Below are 25,254 nucleotides of genomic sequence, written 5' to 3' on the forward strand. Positions count from 1 at the left end.
TTTGACTTTTATTTTTTAAATCACTCATATTCTTTGGCCAAATGGAAGGCCTATCGCATCACGCTCTCCGATAAGAATAAGTTTAAATGGCGTGTAAACGTTATTGAATTGTAGTTTCAAAAGTAGACTTCTGGTTTTAGATTTTGCAGCGGAGTGCAAACAGTTAACTATTGATCCAGTTTTTTTTTTTCAATTTAAGTTAGTCAAACTGTTTTGTTTTGCTCCTTACAAGTTTACCCTTAAGCGAGTTCATTACACTTGCGAAAGCAGGCGCCTTGTAATCGGTTCGAGTTTCACCCGCACTTGTTTTTTTTTCAGTATGTATGCAATTGAAAAAAATTTTTCGGTAAAATTGATTTGTTGGATTTCCCTTTATCTGCTCAAATTTTTTTCGTCTAGGGAGCCACATCAGGGGTTTTCTTGTGGTGTAAGTAGGCGCGGATCTATAAATTTCTCTCGGGAAGAGGCGAATTTTCAAAAAAAAAATTGAAAATTTTGTCGACCCTTTTTTTAGGTTGATCAAATTGATTTTCTGAGCTCTCTCAAATCACTATAAAGACTCTAATTTGACGAAACTTTCTGCGCCGTAGGCAAATTTTTGAAAAAGGCCAAAAAATGTATTTTTAGGCACTTTTTGAAAAATTTCGACCAAAAAATCGCGTTTTTTCGGCGCGCGCTCCGCCCTCAAAATTAGTATAGATTGGCGCCAAAGGCGCCTTCAGTAAATTTTCAAGGTGTGTCAGCCAAAAATGGATATCTCAAAATAATTCAAAGGGGGACACTTGGGGTCGGCGGGGGTCGAATTCCTAGGGAGAGGCGTGCCCTCCCGTCCCGCCCCCCCCTAAATCCGCTACTAGCTGTAAGCAAGTATTATGTTAGTTGGAAGTGTTGTTCATCGTGATCCTATTCGAAACCACTGATAAAATAAGTGGTACCGCTGAAAATCGCAGGTGTTTATCTTTTTTAGCTTAGGAGATGATATTCATGTTTGAATTCTGATCAAACTTATTTTAAAAAGTTTTTATAAAATTTCTTTTGGCTCAACTGGGTTCTTTTTAGAGATTGTCAGCTTTGTTTACGCATCGGAAGTTTTGTTCCAATGCTAATTTAAAAATCAAATGTCTTGCTCGGGATGGTTTTCAAATGCAAATGGATGGGATTGGTTTTTTTTAGATGCTTTGAAAAATTGTTTTTTTCGCAAAGTTTTTGTTTTTCTTAAACTATTCTAATGATCTTCAAAAAAAGTGACATCAATGGAAAGACCGTCTACTCTCCGCTGTGCTCGCATACTCCCCTAATCTCTTTTTTACTCTACCGCTCTCTCTACAGCCTTTGAAAATGTCTATGGGGAGAATTTTTGACCCATTTTTTTCGATTCTTGTTTTATGAAAATGTATCCTCTCAAATCTGAGATTTAGGTTCAATGAATAGAACAAACTATGTGAAGCTCCCCTGTATCAGTGGCTACATCCATTTTTTGTAACTGTAGTCAAATGTTTGTTTTTTTCACCGTTTTTTTCTTTTTGATTTTTCTCGAAATCGACTCGCCCAATTTTGAGATTTGGTTTCAATCCGAAGAACTGTTTATAACTGCTCTTCTGAATATGCGGCAATGCAAAATTTGGTATACATAAATTTATGCCCCTCGTAAATGTCTAATTTTCGCTTTTTGACTGTTTTTTGGTTTTTTATACTTTTCACGGAAACTACTCTTACAGTTCCGAGGTTTTGTGTAAGTTCGATCCAAAGTATGATAGGAAGCTCCCCTGTATAATCGACCACGCCCATTTTAGTGTTAAATGATAGTTATGGCCCTTGGAAAAGACAATAATTAGTTATAGAAATAGTTTAGTTTTTTGAAACTGTTTGAATTTTCTCAAAAACTACCCTCAGAAAATTTTTGCGTTCAATCGAAACAAATTGTGTAAATCTCCTCTGCATAAGCAGCAGTGCAAAATAATTCTACAAAAATTTTACACAAAAGGTATGATTCGCGAAAAGTCAAATTTTTGATTTATTGAGTTTCTTGGAAACTTTTTGACTTTTCTCTAAAACTACCCTGCCACTAATTAGAAATGTTCGGCTTTATTTGAGGTATCCAGTTTTGGGAATCTTCTCTGCTTAAGTGGTCACATTTTTCTTGTTGTAGGAAATATTATGGTTTTTTTTGTGGCCGTTTTTGTAGAAATTTTTTGATTTTCTGAGAGACAAGGCTCAGATGAAATCTTCAACTAAAGAATCGGTTGCTAAAATTTTTCCTTTAGAAGCACCGACTTCTATTTTTTGTAAATTTTGTAAGAAACATTTTACGTATTTGGGAAGGTTGCATTATCTCGAAAATTTTCACGATTCTCACTTATTGTAGTATAGTAATAACCATGGTTTTGGGCAAAGTCCAATTTTTGAAGTTTACCATTTCATCCAGCATCAGTATAACAAATTCAAAAAAAAACAAACAGCTACCTGCTGCTTTAGCCCCTATTTATATTTTATCAAGACGTTCGACCATTTTGGTCCACCTAGGTTTTTTTAAACATTTTTCATTTATTTTTTTTTCGAATTATATTTTGTATGTTTGTGGTATACCGCGAGTGGTGCAAAGCTCCGCTTCACCTCTGTGTAGATTTTTAAGTCAATGCAAAGCATGGGTTGTGGTAAGTTCTTTTGCATACTCGACTACGCCTAATTTTTTTTGAAACAAACAGTTATTGACTTCGGAAAGTTTTAGACCGTTTTTGAAAACGTTTTGACTTTTCTCAAAAATTATGCTCATAGCGTGAATTTTTTCTGCATCAGCAGCTACGCCCACATTTTTTCATATGAAGAGCTAGGGTTCTCTGAAAAGTCAAATTTCTGATATTTTGAACGTTTTTTTTTTGGAAACTTTCTGGTATGTCTCAACTATATTGGCAAATATGGTATCAATGGTGAAATTGAAACAACAGGTTGTAGAAAGCCTAACTTTTTAAATGGATGAACTCATTTTTTCTGCGAAAAAATTAATTGGCTCCAAAAAAGTCATAGTTTTGTTCTCGAAAACTACCATTTCTGAGGTTAAGTGGTCAATCGGAAAGCCCAATTTTGCTAATCCTCTGCTGAATCGGCCTCGGCATACTTTAACTGAAAAAAAAATTATTTGTTTCGGAAAGCTACTCAACCAAATCTGAGATGGAGGGTTCAATCGAAAAAACCGATTGCGAGCATTTTTTCTACAGAAGGGGCGACTCCTTAAATTTTTGTCAGAAAAATTTTTAGTCTTCGGGAAATTCCAATATTTCATAGTGTTTTAAATCTTGTCTTTTAGTTAGTAGATACAATCAAGGTTTTTGTGCAAAATGCTGTTTTCGAAGTCACCAATTTCATACCGCAAATTTTCAAAAAGTATCAAGCAGGTGCCTCCAGATTTATCTGGACCCCTAGTTATATTTTATCGAGGCATACGAAAGTTTTGGTTTACTAGTTTTTTTTTCAACATTTTTTAACTATGTTTGTTTTATTGTGCTGTATCGCAAGTGGTACTAAGCTGCGCTTGGCCTCTGTGTAGTTTTATGGCTGAATGCGTGATAATATTTTTGAGGCACGAACAGCAAATGGGTCTATGGGCTCTTTATTGATCGTGCTGAATTTAATTATATCAAGATAACGGCAGGGCTTGGATAATCAAATGTTGCAGGAGTGGGAATCAGGAAGAAGCCTTGCGTTTTAATTAAATGTAATTTACAGGGACCAGTTTTGAAGTGTATGTGACACTGAGGTATAAAAAAGTTATGGTGAAAAATGAAAGAAACTCGTAAAATGTGTATTGTTCACCTAAAATGTGTATTTTTTGACAGTGTGGCTGCAATGAGTATAAGCAATGTGTTTGGGGCGGTGCAAGGGGCTGTTACGAACAGAGATCAGCACCCCAAGTCTCAGGGCACCCTGGTGTCCCCTCTGGCCATGGGTGACTTGTCCTCCTCGGCAGCACTGAGCGGCAGGAAACTAGAGATACTGAAGCTAACTGAGGGACTGCTGGAAGCATTTGACACTAACAGATTCGACCTCTACAGCAGATTCTGTGACCCAGGTGTCACTACTTTTGAGCCCGAGACATTAGGTATGTTGAAAGGACGAATTTAGAACTCAAAAAATATATGCTAAAAAACTTCACTTGCGAGTCGTTGTTATAGTAGGCCGCAAATATTGAAGTTTTCCATCTGAAGTTGCACGCTTTTCGATAGCACGTGCTTTGAAGTTCGATTACTAATAAGTTAACACAGTTAATATATTTTTAATTCATCAAATGAACCGAAATTTTTTTTTTAAAAGTACAATAATAACTCGATTTCAGAAATTTTCCAGCTCAAAATAGCTCAAATTTTTTTAGATGCATAATTTATACATAATTTGACTTTATGCTTTCCAGTTTTTGACATGCAAAGCTAGTGTGGATGCCTTCAGCTCGTTTTATTCGAAAGTATTACTTGCAAAATTGTGTCTATTTGTATTTGGTTCCTTTTTTTGCCGCATCGCATTGGCAATTGATTAGTATATCTATCTGCTTTATCTGTGGCTAGCTTTATTAAATTTTTAAGGGACCGTGGCGCTGATTCGAGGACACGAGACTCTAAATCTCCTGGTGGTCGGATCGAATCCGCCACAGAAAAAATAAGCCTCGAAAATTAAAACTTTTGCTGTGGCGGATTCGATCCGAACACAAGGAGATTTAGAGTCTCATGTCCTCGAATCAGCGCAAAACAAAACAGAAAAAATAAGCCTCGAAAATAAAAACTTTTGCTGTTTTGTTTTCCACTGTATTGAGCTGCTTCTTTGTTGTTTTCTCGCTAGTTTTTGAGAATCGCAGCTTCGCCTCTCTGTCTGATCATGTTGATGGTTACTGTTAAAACTGGGGAAGTCAATTTTGTTCTTTAAAACTTTTTTGAAACTAAAATGATCAATTGATTACAGTTTAATGCAAAGATGCTGCTTAAAAGAACTCACAATATGTTTTTTATTAAGATCAAGGTTTCATCGTGAGTACCGTTTCTGGATTTTAGACGCATTCTGTTTCAGGTCATTTAGTAGAAGGATTAGACTTCCACAGATTTTATTTTGACAATGGGCCTGGAATGGGTTATGGAAACTACAGCAAGTGCACTAGTTATGTAATGAAGCCACATGTACATGTAATGGGCGAAGATGGCGCAGTGATAGCCTACACCAGATTAACACAGACACTCACATCAGAAGGACAAGTGAGTAGATACTAGGAAAAGCAGTCTGATGTTTCTTTTTTCCAACAGGCTTGGCTCAAATGCTTTATTTCTTAAATACACTGCACAACCTACTTAAACTCAACAAAACAACAACGTTGATGAAGAAAAGAGACAATTTAATAGAGCTACCTGCGCTTTTACAAGGTTGTCTGATATTCATACGAATGCATACGTTTTGGGGAGGGTTGTTTGACTTATCAGATTTTGAATAGTTTGACCAGTTGCCCTCTTTGAGACTCGAGAGCAGAAAAGTGCCTCGCTAACAATGCCGACCGATTTCTGTGCCATTGGTTCTTTTCTCGTGTCACTTTTATGCGCTATTTTTAAATTAAGGATATTCAAGAAATATTTATTCCGCTTTTCAGTGTTTCCGCAGTGCCGTTTTTCAGTCTCAATTAAAATAAGCTCGAAAAACTACAGCACTTGAAAGTTTTAGTAGCAGCACTTGTCTTATCTTAATTATTGTGGAGTAATTGTAATTATTTATACTAACGAATGCATGTGTTACAGGAGCAGTTGATTTTTTCTCAAACCACTAAAGCAAATATATCGTTTTCTTTTGCATTTAGTTTTCTTTTGCATTCAGATTTATTAGTTTTTGTGACGCTTTTTTGGACCAATTTTTGAATGAAAGCCAATGAACGTAGAAGGCTACTTTTTTCACACCGAAGTCGCAAATAATACTGCTGAAACTGTACCATTACCGTAGGAGGCTGAATTGACTATTTGATAGCATGTGCGTTGACAGTTGATTTACAATAAGTGAACACAGTTGATGCATTTTTACATGTGTGTGTGTGTGTGATCGGAGGGGAAGGAAGATTTTTTGAAAAAATTATCAGCTTTGTTACCGCTCATTTAGTTTTTTTCCGACGAGCTGATTTTGCATTCAATGTTTGGGCATGTTTTTTTTTCACAGCCATCTTTATTCATTTTGATAGATCTACTTGAATGAGAAATTGTGAGGCACTCAGCTTCGCCTCTGTGTTTGATTAAATTTGTTCGGGATTTCTGATATTTCAAATGCACCCAGCTTGATCAGTGATACAAAAACCTCATCTCATTGGATGATTCGGCAGATCGAAGTTTCATTCGCATTGCGGATTTTTTTGATGAAGCGATGCTCAACGATGACCTTGATGATAATGAGTTTTGAAGTGGAGTGTCTTTCACTCAGGATGAGTTGATTTTGCTGAGTTTCTGTGATGTTCAGTTTTTGTGATCTTTGAACAGCACCATCGTTAGAATAGTAATAATAACAACCTTCTCTGATTGATTAATTGGGCAGCTCAAAACCGCATTTGCATCGCAGTAATCACGCTGATGAAGTCATGCATCACCTTGATTTTAATTATATTTACCTTAGCGATAAGCAAGGGTAATGCAATCAGGACTTTTTCCTGTAACTGACTTTGTTCGCAGATTGGTCAAAAATTAGATCTGATAAATATAGGTTCAGCTCATAATAAATTCAATTTTTTTTTGCGCCTCCTGCACACTTGGTCTTGAGGTAACGAAAACGCCTGGGACGGCAAAGCTCCTGGGTTCGAATCTGACAAAACTGTTTTTTTCTTCAAACGAGAAATATTCTTTTGAAAAATATGTCTGCTTGAATTGCCGGATTTTGAATAAAAATAAATTTACACAGTTGGTGCTTTCTTATACATGCGTGTGTGTGTGCGTGTGTGTGTGTGTGTGTGTGTTCGGAGGGAAGGAAGATTTATTTTTTCAAGTTTTAGCTTTGCTACCGCTCATTTAGTTTTTTCCGATGCTGATTTTGCATTCTTTGTTTGGGCATGTTTTTGTAAAACCATCTTTATTCATTTTGATAGATTTAGTTGTATGGGAAATGGTGCGGAGCTCAGCTTCACCTCTGTGTTCAATTAGATTTGTTCGGGATTTCTGCCGTTTTAATTTCACCGCCGTTTTTTAGTGATACAATTAACCTCAACTGATTGATTGCTTTTTAGGTGATTTTTTTATTTTGAAATGCAGTCTAGTTCGACAAAGTGACCGCTACGTTGCTCATTATAATGAGTACTGAAGTAGGTTGGTTTTTACTCGTGATGATTTGGCTTGATTTGTTCATTTTTGTGATGTTTTAATTGCACCACCCTTTGATAAATTATTTAAAAAACCTCATCTCATTGGATGATTCGGCAGATCGAAGTTTTTTTTGCATTGCGGTCTTTTTTGATGGGGCGATGTTGAACATGGATCTTGATGATAATAAGATTTGAATTGGGGTGTGAATCATTGGGTCGGTTTGTTTTAATTGCATCACCGTTGGATTAGTGATACAAAAAACCTCAACTGGTTGGTAATTCTCGGGTGATTTTTGATTCGCATCGCCGTCTAGGTCGAAGAAGTGATGCTCCAAGTTGCTCATAATTATAACTCCTGATCAATTGTCTTGATTTGTTCAATTTTGTGATGTTTGAAATGCACCACCGTTTGATAAGTAATACAAACAACTTCATCGGATGAGTATAATGAGTTTTGTGGTAGGCTGTCCTTTACTCCGAATGAATTTGCTGGAGTTTGTTCAGCTTTGTGATGTTTAAAATGCACCACCGTTTGATTAGTGATACAAACTACCTCAACTGATTGATTGCTTTTTAGGTGTTTATTAGATTGTTTTGCATTCTAGTTCGACGAAGTGGTCCTCCACGTTGCTCATTATTCTAATGAGTAATGAAGTGGGTTAGTTTTTACTCCTGATCAATTGTCTTGATTTAATTAGTTTTGTGATGTTTAAAGTGCACCACCGTTTGATAATTGATACAAACAACTTCATCTCATTGATTACTTTCTGGTTGTTATTTTGTTCGCCCTGCTGTCTAATTCGGAGATGTGATTCTCCACGTTGCTAATAATTATAATGAGTTTTGTAGTAGGCTGGTATTTACTCCGGTTGAATGCGCTGGATTTTGTTCACCTTTGCGATGTTTAAAATGCACCACCGTTTGATTAGTGAAACAAACAACCTCTACTGATTGATTGCTTGATTTTTTGATTTGCATTGCAGTCTAGTTCGACGAAGTGATGCTCCACGTTGCTCATAATTATAATGAATATTAAAGAGGGCTGGAATTTACACAGGATGGAATGGCTTGATTTGTTCAGGTCTGTGAGGCTCAAATTCACCACCGTTTGATTAGTGATACAATTAACCTCAACTGATTGATTGCTTTTTAGGTGATTTTTTTATTTTGAAATGCAGTCTAGTTCGACAAAGTGACCGCTACGTTGCTCATTATAATGAGTACTGAAGTGGGTTGGTTTTTACTCGTGATGATTTGGCTTGATTTGTTCATTTTTGTGATGTTTTAATTGCACCACCCTTTGATTAATTATTTAAAAAACCTCATCTCATTGGATGATTTGGCAGATCGAAGTTTTTTTTGCATTGCGGTCTTTTTTGATGGGCGATGTTGAACATGGATCTTGATGATAATAAGATTTGAATTGGGGTGTGAATCATTGGGTCGGTTTGTTTTAATTGCATCACCGTTGGATTAGTGATACAAAAAACCTCAACTGGTTGGTTATTCTCGGGTGATTTTTGATTCGCATCGCCGTCTAGGTCGAAGAAGTGATGCTCCAAATTGCTCATAATTATAACTCCTGATCAATTGTCTTGATTTGTTCAATTTTGTGATGTTTGAAATGCACCACCGTTTGATAAGTAATACAAACAACTTCATCGGATTGATTACTTTCTGGTTGTTATTTTATTCCCCTTTCTGTCTCATTCGGAGATGTGATCCTCCACGCTGCTCATAATTATGATGAGTTTTGTAGAAGGCTGTCATTTACTCCGAATGAATTTGCTGGAGTTTGTTCAGCTTTGTGATGTTTAAAATGCACCACCGTTTGATAAGTGATACAAACTACGTCAGTTGATTGACTGCTTTTTGGGTTTTCTTTTATTGGCATTGCAGTCTAGCTCGAAGAAGCAATGCTGCACGTTGCTCATAATTAAAATGAATAATGAAGTGGGTTGTTTTTTTTCTACTCCTGATCAATTGTCTTGTTTTGTTCAGTTTTGTGATGTTTAAAATGCACCACCGTTTGAAAAGTGACAACTTAATCCAATTGATTGCATTCTGGTGTAGATTTTGTTCGCATTGCAGTCTAGTTCGAAGAAGTGATCCTCCATGTCGCTCATTATCATAATGAGTAATGAAGTGGGTTTGCTGTTACTCCTTTTGAATGTGCTTGATTTGTTCAGCTTGATGTTTAAAATGCACCGTCGTTTGATGAGTGATACAAACTACCTCAACTGATTGATTGCTTTTTAGGTGATTTTTTTTTGCATTGCGGTCTAATTCGACGAAGTGATCCTCCACGTTGCTCATTTTTATATTTAGTAAGGAAATGGGTTGGCTGTTACTCCTTTTGAATGGGCTTGATTTGTTCAGCTTTGTGATGCTAAATATGCACCACCGTTTGATTAGTGATATAAACTACCTCAACTGATTGATTGCTTTTTAGGTGTTTATTAGATTGTTTTGCATTCTAGTTCGACGAAGTGGTCCTCCACGTTGCTCATTATTCTAATGAGTAATGAAGTGGGTTAGTTTTTACTCCTGATCAATTGTCTTGATTTAATTAGTTTTGTGATGTTTAAAGTGCACCACCGTTTGATAATTGATACAAACAACTTCATCTGATTGATTACTTTCTGGTTGTTATTTTGTTCGCCCTGCTGTCTTATTCGGAGATGTGATCCTCCACGTTGCTAATAATTATAATGAGTTTTGTAGTAGGCTGGTATTTACTCCGGATGAATGCGCTGGATTTTGTTCACCTTTGTGATGTTTAAAATGCACCACCGTTTGATTAGTGATACAAACTACCTCCACTGATTGATGGCTTGATTTTTTGATTTGCATTGCAGTCTATTTCGACGAAGTGATGCTCCACGTTGCTCATAATTATAATGAATATTAAAGAGGGCTGGAATTTACACAGGATGGAATGGCTTGATTTGTTCAGGTCTGTGATGCTCAAAATTCACCACCGTTTGATTAGTGATACAATTAACCTCAACTGATTGATTGCTTTTTAGGTGATTTTTTTATTTTGAAATGCAGTCTAGTTCGACAAAGTGACCGCTACGTTGCTCATTATAATGAGTACTGAAGTAGGTTGGTTTTTACTCGTGATGATTTGGCTTGATTTGTTCATTTTTGTGATGTTTTAATTGCACCACTCTTTGATTAATTATTTAAAAAACCTCATCTCATTGGATGATTCGGCAGATCGAAGTTTTTTTTGCATTGCGGTCTTTTTTGATGGGGGGATGTTGAACATGGATCTTGATGATAAAAAGATTTGAATTGGGGTGTGAATCATTGGGTCGGTTTGTTTTAATTGCATCACCGTTGGATTAGTGATACAAAAAACCTCAACTGGTTGGTTATTCTCGGGTGATTTTTGATTCGCATCGCCGTCTAGGTCGAAGAAGTGATGCTCCAAGTTGCTCATAATTATAACTCCTGATCAATTGTCTTGATTTGTTCAATTTTGTGATGTTTGAAATGCACCACCGTTTGATAAGTAATACAAACAACTTCATCGGATTGATTACTTTCTGGTTGTTATTTTATTCCCCTTTCTGTCTAATTCCGCGAAATGATCCTCCACGTTGCTCATAATTATAATGAGTTTTGTAGCAGGCTGGTATTTACTCCGGATGAATGTGCTGGATTTTGTTCGGCTTTGTGATGTTTAAAATGCACCACCGTTTGATTAGACGTACAAACTACGTCAGTTGATTGACTGCTTTTTGGGTTTTCTTTTATTGGCATTGCAGTCTAGTTCGAAGAAGCAATGCTGCACGTTGCTCATAATTAAAATGACTAATGAAGTGGGTTGTTTTTTTTCTACTCCTGATCAATTGTCTTGTTTTGTTCAGTTTTGTGATGTTTAAAATGCACCACCGTTTGAAAAGTGATACAAACAACTTAATCCAATTGATTGCATTCTGGTGTAGATTTTGTTCGCATTGCAGTCTAGTTCGAAGAAGTGATCCTCCATGTCGCTCATTATCATAATGAGTAATGAAGTGGGTTTGCTGTTACTCCTTTTGAATGGGCTTGATTTGTTCAGCTTGATGTTTAAAATGCACCGTCGTTTGATGAGTGATACAAACTACCTCCACTGATTGATTGCTTTTTAGGTGATTTTTTATTTGCATTGCGGTCTAATTCGACGAAGTGATCCTCCACGTTGCTCATTTTTATATTTAGTAAGGAAATGGGTTGGCTGTTACTCCTTTTGAATGGGCTTGATTTGTTCAGCTTTGTGATGCTAAATATGCACCACCGTTTGATTAGTGATATAAACTACCTCAACTGATTGATTGCTTTTTAGGTGTTTATTAGATTGTTTTGCATTCTAGTTCGACGAAGTGGTCCTCCACGTTGCTCATTATTCTAATGAGTAATGAAGTGGGTTAGTTTTTACTCCTGATCAATTGTCTTGATTTAATTAGTTTTGTGATGTTTAAAGTGCACCACCGTTTGATAATTGATACAAACAACTTCATCTGATTGATTACTTTCTGGTTGTTATTTTGTTCGCCCTGCTGTCTTATTCGGAGATGTGATCCTCCACGTTGCTAATAATTATATTGAGTTTTGTAGTAGGCTGGTATTTACTCCGGATGAATGCGCTGGATTTTGTTCAGCTTTGTGATGTTTAAAATGCACCACCGTTTGATTAGTGAAACAAACTACCTCTACTGATTGATTGCTTGATTTTTTTATTTGCATTGCAGTCTAGTTCGACGAAGTGATGCTCCACGTTGCTCAAAATTATAATGAATATTAAAGAGGGCTGGAATTTACACAGGATGGAATGGCTTGATTTGTTCAGGTCTGTGATGCTCAAAATTCACCACCGTTTGATTAGTGATACAATTAACCTCAACTGATTGATTGCTTTTTAGGTGATTTTTTTATTTTGAAATGCAGTCTAGTTCGACAAAGTGACCGCTACGTTGCTCATTATAATGAGTACTGAATTGGGTTGGTTTTACTCGTGATGATTTGGCTTGATTTGTTCGTTTTTGTGATGTTTTAATTGCACCACCCTTTGATTAATTATTTAAAAAACCTCATCTTATTGAATGATTCGGCAGATCGAAGTTTTTTTTGCATTGCGATCTTTTTTGATGAAGCGATGTTGAACCTGGATTTTGTTGATAATAAGTTTTGAATTGGGTTGTCAATCATTGGGTTGGTTTGTTTTAATTGCATCACCGTTGAATAAGTGATACAAAAACCTCAACTGATTGGTTATTCCTGTGTGATTTTTGATTCGCATCGCCGTCTAGTTCGAAGAAGTGATGCTCCACGTTGCTCATAATTATAATGAATACGAAAGAGGACTAGAATTTACACAGGATGAAATGGCTTGATTTTTTCAGTTCTGTGATGTTCAAAATGCAACACCGTTTGATTAGTGATACAATTACAATTAACCTCAACTGATTGATTGATTTTTAGGTGATTTTTTATATTTGCATTGCAGTCTAGTTCGACAAAGTGATCCTCCACTTTGCTCATTATAATGAGTACTGAAGTGGGTTGGTTTTTTCTCCTGATGAATTGGCTCGGTTTCTTCAGTTTTGTGATGTTTAAAATGCACCACCCTTTGATATGTGATCCATTAAACCTAATCTCATTGGATGATTCGGCAGATCGAAATTTTTTTTGCATTGCGGTCTTTTATGATGAAGTGATGTTGAACATGGATCTTGATGATAATGAGTTTTGAATTGGGGTAAAGGTCATTGGGTTGGTTTTTTAATTGCACCTCCTTTGGACTAGTGATACAAAAAACCTCATTTGATTGGTTTTTCTCGGGTGATTTTTGATTCGCATCGCCGTCTAGTTCGAAGAAGTGATGCTCCACGTTGCGCATAATTATAATGAATATCAAAGAGGGCTGGAATTTACACAGGATGAAATGGCTTGATTTGTTCAGTTCTTTGATGTTCAAAATGCACCACCGTTTGATTAGTGATACAAGTAATCTCAATTGATTGATTGCTTTTTAGGTGTTTTTTTTTAATTTGCATTCGACAAAGTGATCCTCCAGGTTGCTCATTATAATGGTTGTTTTTTTTCTACTCCTGATCAATTGTCTTTTTTTGTTCAGTTTAGTGATGTTTAAAATGCACCACTGTTTTAAAAGTGATATTGAACAACTTAATCTGATTGATTGCTTTCTGGTGTTGATTTTGTTCGCATTGCAGTCTAGTTCGAGGAGTGATCCTCCATTTCGCTCATTATTATATTGAGTAAAGAAATGGGTTGGCTGTTACTCCTTTTGAATAGGCTTGATTTGTTCAGGTTTGTGATGTTTAAAATGCACCTCTGTTTGATTAGTGATACAAACTACCTCAATTGATTGACTCCGTTTTTGGTTTTCTTTTATTGTTATTGCCGTCTAGTTCGAAGAAGCAATGCTGCACGTTGCTCATAATTATAATGAATAATGAAGTGGGTTGTTTTTCTACTCCTGATCAATTGTCTTGTTTTGTTCAGTTTTATGATGTTTAAAATGCACCACTATTTGAAAAGTGATAACAAACAACTTAATCTGATTGATTGCTTTCTGGTGTTGATTTTGTTCCCATTGCAGTCTAGTTCGAGGATTGATCCTCCATGTCGCTCATTATTATATTGAGTAAAGAAATGGGTTGGCTGTTACTTCTTTTGAATGGGCTTGATTTGTTCAGGTTTGTGATGTTTAAAATGCACCACCTTTTGATTAGTGATACAAACTACCTCAATTGATTGACTCCGTTTTGGGTTTTCTTTTATTGTTGTTGCCGCCTAGTTCGAAGAAGCAATGCTGCACGTTGCTCATTATTATAATGAATAATGAAGTGGGTTGTTTTTTTTCTACTCCTGATCAATTGTCTTGTTTTGTTCAGTTTTATGATGTTTAAAATGCACCACTATTTGAAAAGTGATAACAAACAACTTAATCTGATTGATTGCTTTCTGGTGTTGATTTTGTTCCCATTGCAGTCTAGTTCGAGGATTGATCCTCCATGTCGCTCATTATTATATTGAGTAAAGAAATGGGTTGGCTGTTACTTCTTTTGAATGGGCTTGATTTGTTCAGGTTTGTGATGTTTAAAATGCACCACCTTTTGATTAGTGATACAAACTACCTCAATTAATTGACTCCGTTTTGGGTTTTCTTTTATTGTTTTTGCCGCCTAGTTCGAAGAAGCAATGCTGCACGTTGCTCATTATTATAATGAATAATGAAGTGGGTTGTTTTTTTTCTACTCCTGATCAATTGTCTTGTTTTGTTCAGTTTTATGATGTTTAAAATGCACCACTATTTGAAAAGTGATAACAAACAACTTAATCTGATTGATTGCTTTCTGGTGTTGATTTTGTTCGCTTTGCAGTCTAGTTCGAGGAGTGATTCTCCATATCGCTCATTATTATATTGAGTAAAGAAATGGGTTGGCTGTTACTTCTTTTGAATGAGCTTGATTTGTTCAGGTTTGTGATGTTTAAAATGCACCACCGTTTGATTAGTGATACAAACTACCTCAATTGATTGACTCCGTTTCGGGATTTCTTTTGTTGTTATTGCCGTCTAATTGCACCTCCTTTGGACTAGTGATACAAAAAACCTCATTTGATTGGTTTTTCTCGGGTGATTTTTGATTCGCATCGCCGTCTAGTTCGAAGAAGTGATGCTCCACGTTGCGCATAATTATAATGAATATCAAAGAGGGCTGGAATTTACACAGGATGAAATGGCTTGATTTGTTCAGTTCTTTGATGTTCAAAATGCACCACCGTTTGATTAGTGATACAAGTAATCTCAATTGATTGATTGCTTTTTAGGTGTTTTTTTTTAATTTGCATTCGACAAAGTGATCCTCCAGGTTGCTCATTATAATGGTTGTTTTTTTTCTACTCCTGATCAATTGTCTTTTTTTGTTCAGTTTAGTGATGTTTAAAATGCACCACTGTTTTAAAAGTGATATTGAACAACTTAATCTGATTGATTGCTTTCTGGTGTTGATTTTGTTCGCATTGCAGTCTAGTTCGAGGAGTGATCCTCCATTTCGCTCATTATTATATTGAGTAAAGAAATGGGTTGGCTGTTACTCCTTTTGAATAGGCTTGATTTGTTCAGGTTTGTGATGTTTAAAATGCACCTCTGTTTGATTAGTGATACAAACTACCTCAATTGATTGACTCCGTTTTTGGTTTTCTTTTATTGTTATTGCCGTCTAGTTCGAAGAAGCAATGCTGCACGTTGCTCATAATTATAATGAATAATGAAGTGGGTTGTTTTTCTACTCCTGATCAATTGTCTTGTTTTGTTCAGTTTTATGATGTTTAAAATGCACCACTATTTGAAAAGTGATAACAAACAACTTAATCTGATTGATTGCTTTCTGGTGTTGATTTTGTTCCCATTGCAGTCTAGTTCGAGGATTGATCCTCCATGTCGCTCATTATTATATTGAGTAAAGAAATGGGTTGGCTGTTACTTCTTTTGAATGGGCTTGATTTGTTCAGGTTTGTGATGTTTAAAATGCACCACCTTTTGATTAGTGATACAAGTAATCTCAATTGATTGATTGCTTTTTAGGTGTTTTTTTTTTTAATTTGCATTCGACAAAGTGATCCTCCAGGTTGCTCATTATAATGGTTGTTTTTTTTCTACTCCTGATCAATTGTCTTTTTTTGTTCAGTTTAGTGATGTTTAAAATGCACCACTGTTTTAAAAGTGATATTGAACAACTTAATCTGATTGATTGCTTTCTGGTGTTGATTTTGTTCGCATTGCAGTCTAGTTCGAGGAGTGATCCTCCATTTCGCTCATTATTATATTGAGTAAAGAAATGGGTTGGCTGTTACTCCTTTTGAATAGGCTTGATTTGTTCAGGTTTGTGGTGTTTAAAATGCACCTCTGTTTGATTAGTGATACAAACTACCTCAATTGATTGACTCCGTTTTTGGTTTTCTTTTATTGTTATTGCCGTCTAGTTCGAAGAAGCAATGCTGCACGTTGCTCATAATTATAATGAATAATGAAGTGGGTTGTTTTTCTACTCCTGATCAATTGTCTTGTTTTGTTCAGTTTTATGATGTTTAAAATGCACCACTATTTGAAAAGTGATAACAAACAACTTAATCTGATTGATTGCTTTCTGGTGTTGATTTTGTTCCCATTGCAGTCTAGTTCGAGGATTGATCCTCCATGTCGCTCATTATTATATTGAGTAAAGAAATGGGTTGGCTGTTACTTCTTTTGAATGGGCTTGATTTGTTCAGGTTTGTGATGTTTAAAATGCACCACCTTTTGATTAGTGATACAAACTACCTCAATTGATTGACTCCGTTTTGGGTTTTCTTTTATTGTTGTTGCCGCCTAGTTCGAAGAAGCAATGCTGCACGTTGCTCATTATTATAATGAATAATGAAGTGGGTTGTTTTTTTTCTACTCCTGATCAATTGTCTTGTTTTGTTCAGTTTTATGATGTTTAAAATGCACCACTATTTGAAAAGTGATAACAAACAACTTAATCTGATTGATTGCTTTCTGGTGTTGATTTTGTTCGCTTTGCAGTCTAGTTCGAGGAGTGATTCTCCATATCGCTCATTATTATATTGAGTAAAGAAATGGGTTGGCTGTTACTTCTTTTGAATGAGCTTGATTTGTTCAGGTTTGTGATGTTTAAAATGCACCACCGTTTGATTAGTGATACAAACTACCTCAATTGATTGACTCCGTTTTGGGATTTCTTTTGTTGTTATTGCCGTCTAGTTCGAAGAAGCAATGCTGCACGTTGCTCATAATTATAATCAATAATGAGGTGGGTTGTTTTTTTTCTACTCCTGATCAATTGTCTTGTTTTGTTCAGTTTTGTGATGTTTGAAATGCACCACTATTTGAAAAGTGATAACAAACAACTTAATCTGATTGATTGCATTCTGGTGTTGATTTTGTTCGCATCGCAGCCTAGTTCGAGGATTGATCCTCCATGTCGCTCATTATTATATTGAGTAATGAAATGGGTTGGCTGTTACTCCTTTTGAATGGGCTCGATTTGTTCAGCTTTGTGATGTTTAAAATGCACCACCGTTTGATTAGTGATTCAAACTACCTCAACTGATCGATTGCTTTTTAGGTGATTTTTTGTTTGCATTGCAGTCTAGTTCGAGGAGTGATCCTCCATTTCGCTCATTATTATATTAAGTAAAGAAATGGGTTGGCTGTTACTCCTTTTGAATGGGCTTGATTTGTTCAGGTTTGTGATGTTTAGAATGCACCACTGTTTGATTAGTGATACAAACTACCTCAATTGATTGGCTCCGTTTTGGGTTTTCTTTTATTGGCATTGCCGTCTAGTTCGAAAAAGCAATGCTGCACGTTGCTCATAATTATAATGAATCATGAAGTGGGTTGTTTTTTTTTCTACTCCTGATCAATTGTCTCGTTTTGTTCAGTTTTGTGATGTTTGAAATGCACCACTATTTGAAAAGTGATAACAAACAACTTAATCTGATTGATTGCATTCTGGTGTTGATTTTGTTCGCATCGCAGCCTAGTTCGAGGATTGATCCTCCATGTCGCTCATTATTATATTGAGTAATGAAATGGGTTGGCTGTTACTCCTTTTGAATGGGCTCGATTTGTTCAGCTTTGTGATGTTTAAAATGCACCACCGTTTGATTAGTGATTCAAACTACCTCAACTGATCGATTGCTTTTTAGGTGATTTTTTGTTTGCATTGCAGTCTAGTTCGAGGAGTGATCCTCCATTTCGCTCATTATTATATTAAGTAAAGAAATGGGTTGGCTGTTACTCCTTTTGAATGGGCTTGATTTGTTCAGGTTTGTGATGTTTAGAATGCACCACTGTTTGATTAGTGATACAAACTACCTCAATTGATTGGCTCCGTTTTGGGTTTTCTTTTATTGGCATTGCCGTCTAGTTCGAAAAAGCAATGCTGCACGTTGCTCATAATTATAATGAATCATGAAGTGGGTTGTTTTTTTTTCTACTCCTGATCAATTGTCTCGTTTTGTTCAGTTTTGATGTTTGAAATGCACCACCGTTTGATAAGTAATGCAAACAACTTCATGGGATTGATTACTTTCTGGTTGTTATTTTATTCGCCTTTCTGTCTAATTCGGAGATGTGATCCTCCATGTCGCTCATTATTATATTGAGTAATGAAATGGGTTGGCTGTTACTCCTTTTGAATGGGCTTGATTTGTTCAGGTTTGTGATGTTTAGAATGCACCACTGTTTGATTAGTGATACAAACTACCTCAATTGATTGGCTCCGTTTTGGGTTTTCTTTTATTGGCATTGCCGTCTAGTTCGAAAAAGCAATGCTGCACGTTGCTCATAATTATAATGAATCATGAAGTGGGTTGTTTTTTTTTCTACTCCTGATCAATTGTCTCGTTTTGTTCAGTTTTGTGATGTTTGAAATGCACCACTATTTGAAAAGTGATAACAAACAACTTAATCTGATTGATTGCATTCTGGTGTTGATTTTGTTCGCATCGCAGCCTAGTTCGAGGAGTGAAATCCATGTCGCTCATTATTATATTGAGTAATGAAATGGGTTGGCTGTTACTCCTTTTGAATGGGCTCGATTTGTTCAGCTTTGTGATGTTTAAAATGCACCACCGTTTGATTAGTGATTCAAACTACCTCAACTGATCGATTGCTTTTTAGGTGATTTTTTGTTTGCCTTGCAGTCTAGTTCGAGGAGTGATCCTCCATTTCGCTCATTATTATATTAAGTAAAGAAATGGGTTGGCTGTTACTCCTTTTGAATGGGCTTGATTTGTTCAGGTTTGTGATGTTTAGAATGCACCACTGTTTGATTAGTGATACAAACTACCTCAATTGATTGGCTCCGTTTTGGGTTTTCTTTTATTGGCATTGCCGTCTAGTTCGAAAAAGCAATGCTGCACATTGCTCATAATTATAATGAATCATGAAGTGGGTTGTTTTTTTTTCTACTCCTGATCAATTGTCTCGTTTTGTTCAGTTTTGTGATGTTTGAAATGCACCACTATTTGAAAAGTGATAACAAACAACTTAATCTGATTGATTGCATTCTGGTGTTGATTTTGTTCGCATCGCAGCCTAGTTCGAGGAGTGATCCTCCATGTCGCTCATTATTATATTGAGTAATGAAATGGGTGGGCTGTTACTCCTTTTGAATGGACTTGATTTGTTCAGGTTTGTGATGTTTAAATTGCACCACCGTTTGATAAGTGATACAAACTACCTCAATTGATTGACTCCGTTTTGGGTTTTCTTTTGTTGTTATTGCCGTCTAGTTCGAAAAAGCAATGCTGCACGTTGCTCATAATTATAATGAATCATGAAGTGGGTTGTTTTTTTTTCTACTCCTGATCAATTGTCTCGTTTTGTTCAGTTTTGTGATGTTTGAAATGCACCACTATTTGAAAAGTGATAACAAACAACTTAATCTGATTGATTGCTTTCTGGTGTTGATTTTGTTCGCATTGCAGTCTAGTTCGAGGAGTGATCCTCCACGTCGCTCCTTATTATAATCAGTAAAGAAATGGGTTGGCTGTTACTCCTTTTGAATGGACTTGATTTGTTCAGGTTTGTGATGTTTAAAATGCACCACCGTTTGATTAGTGATACAAACTACCTCAATTGATTGACTCCGTTTTGGGTTTTCTTTTGTTGTTATTGCCGTCTAGTTCGAAGAAGCAATGCTGCACGTTGCTCATAATTATAATCAATAATGAGGTGGGTTGTTTTTTTCTACTCCTGATCAATTGTCTTGTTTTGTTCAGTTTTGTGATGTTTGAAATGCACCACTATTTGAAAAGTGATAACAAACAACTTAATCTGATTGATTGCATTCTGGTGTTGATTTTGTTCGCATCGCAGCCTAGTTCGAGGAGTGATCCCCCATGTCGCTCATTATTATATTGCGTAATGAAATGGGTTGGCTGTTACTCCTTTTGAATGGGCTCGATTTGTTCAGCTTTGTGATGTTTAAAATGCACCACCGTTTGATTAGTGATACAAACTACCTCAACTGATTGATTGCTTTTTAGGTGATTTTTTGTTTGCATTGCAGTCTAGTTCGAGGAGTGATCCTCCATTTCGCTCATTATTATATTGAGTAAAGAAAAGGGTTGGCTGTTACTCCTTCTGAATAGGCTTGATTTGTTCAGGTTTGTGATGTTTAAAATGCACCACCGTTTGATTAGTGATACAAACTACCTCAATTGATTGGCTCCGTTTTGGGTTTTCTTTTATTGGCATTGCCGTCTAGTTCGAAAAAGCAATGCTGCACGTTGCTCATAATTATAATGAATAATGAAGTGGGTTGTTTTTTTTCTACTCCTGATCAATTGTCTTGTTTAGTTCAGTTTTGTAATTTTAAAATGCACCACTGATTGAAAAATGATAACAAACAACTTAATCTGATTGATTGCTTTCTGGTGTTGATTTTGTTCGCATTGCTGTCTAGTTCGAGGAGTGATTCTCCACGTCGCTCCTTATTATATTGAGTAAAGAAATGGGTTGGCGGTTACTCCTTTTGAATGGACTTGATTTGTTCAGGTTTGTGATGTTTAAAATGCACCACCGTTTGATTAGTGATACAAACTACCTCAACTGATTGATTGATTTTTAGGTGATTTTTTATTTGCATTGCAGTCTAGTTCGACAAAGTGATCCTTCACGTTGCTCATTATTCTAATGAGTAACGAAGTGGGTTGGTTTTTACTCCTGGTAAATTGTCTTTCGTTCAGTTTTTTGATGTTTAAAATGCACCACCGTTGGGAAAGCGATACAAACAACTTAATCTGATTGATTGCTTTCTGGTGTTGATTTTGTTCGCATTGCAGTCTAGTTCGAGGAGTGATCCTCCGTGTCGCTCATTATTATATTGAGTAATGAAATGGGTTGACTGTTACTCCTTTTGAATGGGCTTGATTTGTTCAGCTTTGTGATGTTTAAAATGCACCACCGTTTGATTAGTGATACAAACTACCTCAACTGATTGATTGCTTTTTAGGTGATTTTTTGTTTGCATTGCAGTCTAGTTCGACGAAGTGATGCTCCAAGTTGCTCATAATTATGACTCCTGATCAATTGTCTTGATTTGTTCAGTTTTTGATGTTTGAAATGCACCACCATTTGATAAGTAATGCAAACAACTTCATCGGATTGATTACTTTCTGGTTGTTTTTTTATTCGCCTTTCTGTCTAATTCGGAGATGTGATCCTCCATGTCGCTCATTATTATATTGAGTAATGAAATGGGTTGGCTGTTACTCCTTTTGAATTGGCTTGATTTGTTCAGCTTTGTGATGTTTAAAATGTACCACCGTTTGAATAGTGATACAAACTACCTCAACTGATTGATTGCTTTTTAGGTGATTTTTTGTTTGCATTGTAGTCTAGTTCGACGAAGTGATCCTCCATGTTGCTCATTATTCTAATGAGTAATGAAGTGGGTTAGTTTTTACTCCTGATCAATTGTTTTGATTTGTTCAGTTTTGTGATGTTTAAAGTGCACCACCGTTTGATAAATGATACAAACAACTTCAACTGATTGATTACTTTCTGGTTGTTTTTATATTCGTTTTGCTGTCTCATTCGGATATGTGATCCTCCACATTGCTCATAATTATTCTGAGTTTTGTAGTAGGCTGTCATTTACTCCGAATGAATTTGCTGGAGTTTGTTCAGCTTTGTGATGTTTAAAATGCACCACCTTTTGATAAGTGATAAAAACTACCTCAATTGATTGATTGTTTTTTTAGGTGATTTTTTGTTTGCATAGCAGTCTAGTTCGACGAAGTGATGCTCCAAGTTGCTCATAATTATGACTCCTGAGCAATTGTCTTGATTTGTTCAGTTTTTGATGTTTGAAATGCACCACCGTTTGATAAGTAATGCAAACAAATTCATCGGATTGATTACTTTCTGGTTGTTATTTTTTTCGCCTTTCTGTCTAATTCGGAGATGTGATCCTCCATGTCGCTCATTATTATATTGAGTAATGAAATGGGTTGGCTGTTACTACTTTTGAATTGGCGTGGTTTGTTCAGCTTTGTGATGTTTAAAATGCACCACCGTTTGATTAGTGATACAAACTACCTCAACTGATTGATTGCTTTTTAGGTGATTTTTTGTTTGCATTGCAGTCAAGTTCGACGAAGTGATCCTCCATGTTGCTCATTATTCTAATGAGTAATGAAGTAGGTTAGTTCTTACTCCTGCTCAATTGTCTTGATTTGTTCAGTTTTTTGATGTTTGAAATGCACCACCGTTTGATAAGTAATGCAAACAACTTCATCGGATTGATTACTTTCTGGTTGTTATTTTATTCGCCTTTCTGTCTAATTCGGAGATGTGATCCTCCATGTCGCTCATTATTATATTGAGTAATGAAATGGGTTGGCTGTTACTCCTTTTGAATTGGCTTGATTTGTTCAGCTTTGTGATGTTTAAAATGTACCACCGTTTGATTAGTGATACAAACTACCTCAACTGATTGATTGCTTTTTAGGTGGTTTTTTGTTTGCATTGTAGTCTAGTTCGACGAAGTGATCCTCCATGTTGCTCATTATTCTAATGAGTAATGAAGTGGGTTAGTTTTTACTCCTGATCATTTGTCTTGATTTGTTCAGTTTTGTGATGTTTAAAGTGCACCACCGTTTGATAAATGATACAAACAACTTCAACTGATTGATTACTTTCTGGTTGTTTTTATATTCGTTTTGCTGTCTCATTCGGATATGTGATCCTCCACATTGCTCATAATTATTCTGAGTTTTGTAGTAGGCTGTCATTTACTCCGAATGAATTTGCTGGAGTTTGTTCAGCTTTGTGATGTTTAAAATGCACCACCTTTTGATAAGTGATAAAAACTACCTCAATTGATTGATTGTTTTTTAGGTGATTTTTTGTTTGCATAGCAGTCTAGTTCGACGAAGTGATGCTCCAAGTTGCTCATAATTATGACTCCTGATCAATTGTCTTGATTTGTTCAGTTTTTGATGTTTGAAATGCACCACTGTTTGATAAGTAATGCAAACAACTTCATCGGATTGATTACTTTCTGGTTGTTATTTTATTCGCCTTTCTGTCTAATTCGGAGATGTGATCCTCCATGTCGCTCATTAATTTATTGAGTAATGAAATGGGTTGGCTGTTACTCCTTTTGAATTGGCTTGATTTGTTCAGCTTTGTGATGTTTAAAATGTACCACCGTTTGATTAGTGATACAAACTACCTCAACTGATTGATTGCTTTTTAGGTGATTTTTTGTTTGCATTGTAGTCTAGTTCGACGAAGTGATCCTCCATGTTGCTCATTATTCTAATGAGTAATGAAGTGGGTTAGTTTTTACTCCTGATCATTTGTCTTGATTTGTTCAGTTTTGTGATGTTTAAAGTGCACCACCGTTTGATAAATGATACAAACAACTTCAACTGATTGATTACTTTCTGGTTGTTTTTATATTCGTTTTGCTGTCTCATTCGGATATGTGATCCTCCACATTGCTCATAATTATTCTGAGTTTTGTAGTAGGCTGTCATTTACTCCGAATGAATTTGCTGGAGTTTGTTCAGCTTTGTGATGTTTAAAATGCACCACCTTTTGATAAGTGATAAAAACTACCTCAATTGATTCATTGTTTTTTAGGTGATTTTTTGTTTGCATAGCAGTCTAGTTCGACGAAGTGATGCTCCAAGTTGCTCATAATTATGACTCCTGATCAATTGTCTTGATTTGTTCAGTTTTTGATGTTTGAAATGCACCACCGTTTGATAAGTAATGCAAACAACTTCATCGGATTGATTACTTTCTGGTTGTTATTTTATTCGCCTTTCTGTCTAATTCGGAGATGTGATCCTCCATGTCGCTCATTAATTTATTGAGTAATGAAATGGGTTGGCTGTTACTCCTTTTGAATTGGCTTGATTTGTTCAGCTTTGTGATGTTTAAAATGTACCACCGTTTGATTAGTGATACAAACTACCTCAACTGATTGATTGCTTTTTAGGTGATTTTTTGTTTGCATTGTAGTCTAGTTCGACGAAGTGATCCTCCATGTTGCTCATTATTCTAATGAGTAATGAAGTGGGTTAGTTTTTACTCCTGATCATTTGTCTTGATTTGTTCAGTTTTGTGATGTTTAAAGTGCACCACCGTTTGATAAGTAATGCAAACAACTTCATCGGATTGATTACTTTCTGGTTGTTATTTTATTCGCCTTTCTGTCTAATTCGGAGATGTGATCCTCCATGTCGCTCATTAATTTATTGAGTAATGAAATGGGTTGGCTGTTACTCCTTTTGAATTGGCTTGATTTGTTCAGCTTTGTGATGTTTAAAATGTACCACCGTTTGATTAGTGATACAAACTACCTCAACTGATTGATTGCTTTTTAGGTGATTTTTTGTTTGCATTGTAGTCTAGTTCGACGAAGTGATCCTCCATGTTGCTCATTATTCTAATGAGTAATGAAGTGGGTTAGTTTTTACTCCTGATCATTTGTCTTGATTTATTCAGTTTTGTGATGTTTAAAGTGCACCACCGTTTGATAAATGATACAAACAACTTCAACTGATTGATTACTTTCTGGTTGTTTTTATATTCGTTTTGCTGTCTCATTCGGATATGTGATCCTCCACATTGCTCATAATTATTCTGAGTTTTGTAGTAGGCTGTCATTTACTCCGAATGAATTTGCTGGAGTTTGTTCAGCTTTGTGATGTTTAAAATGCACCACCTTTTGATAAGTGATAAAAACTACCTCAATTGATTCATTGTTTTTTAGGTGATTTTTTGTTTGCATAGCAGTCTAGTTCGACGAAGTGATGCTCCAAGTTGCTCATAATTATGACTCCTGATCAATTTCTTGATTTGTTCAGTTTTTGATGTTTGAAATGCACCACCGTTTGATAAGTAA

The 25,254-nt window shown here is 35.9% G+C and overlaps 1 protein-coding gene across 2 annotated transcripts in view; it reads left to right on the forward strand.

Annotated features, from left to right (window-relative positions):
* LOC134839427 (calcium/calmodulin-dependent protein kinase type II delta chain-like) overlaps nt 1-25,254 on the forward strand; it is a 472,172-nt gene that overhangs the window by 378,570 nt on the left and 68,348 nt on the right. For both annotated transcript variants that reach the window (XM_063854977.1, XM_063854985.1), the window contains 2 exons: nt 3,834-4,096; nt 5,053-5,234. In XM_063854977.1, coding sequence (XP_063711047.1) covers nt 3,834-4,096; nt 5,053-5,234 — 445 coding nt within the window. The remainder of the gene's footprint in view (nt 1-3,833; nt 4,097-5,052; nt 5,235-25,254) is intronic.

Source organism: Symsagittifera roscoffensis, chromosome 1 (genome assembly GCF_963678635.1).
Source record: "Symsagittifera roscoffensis chromosome 1, txSymRosc1.1, whole genome shotgun sequence".
Classification (NCBI taxonomy): Eukaryota; Metazoa; Xenacoelomorpha; order Acoela; family Convolutidae; genus Symsagittifera; species Symsagittifera roscoffensis.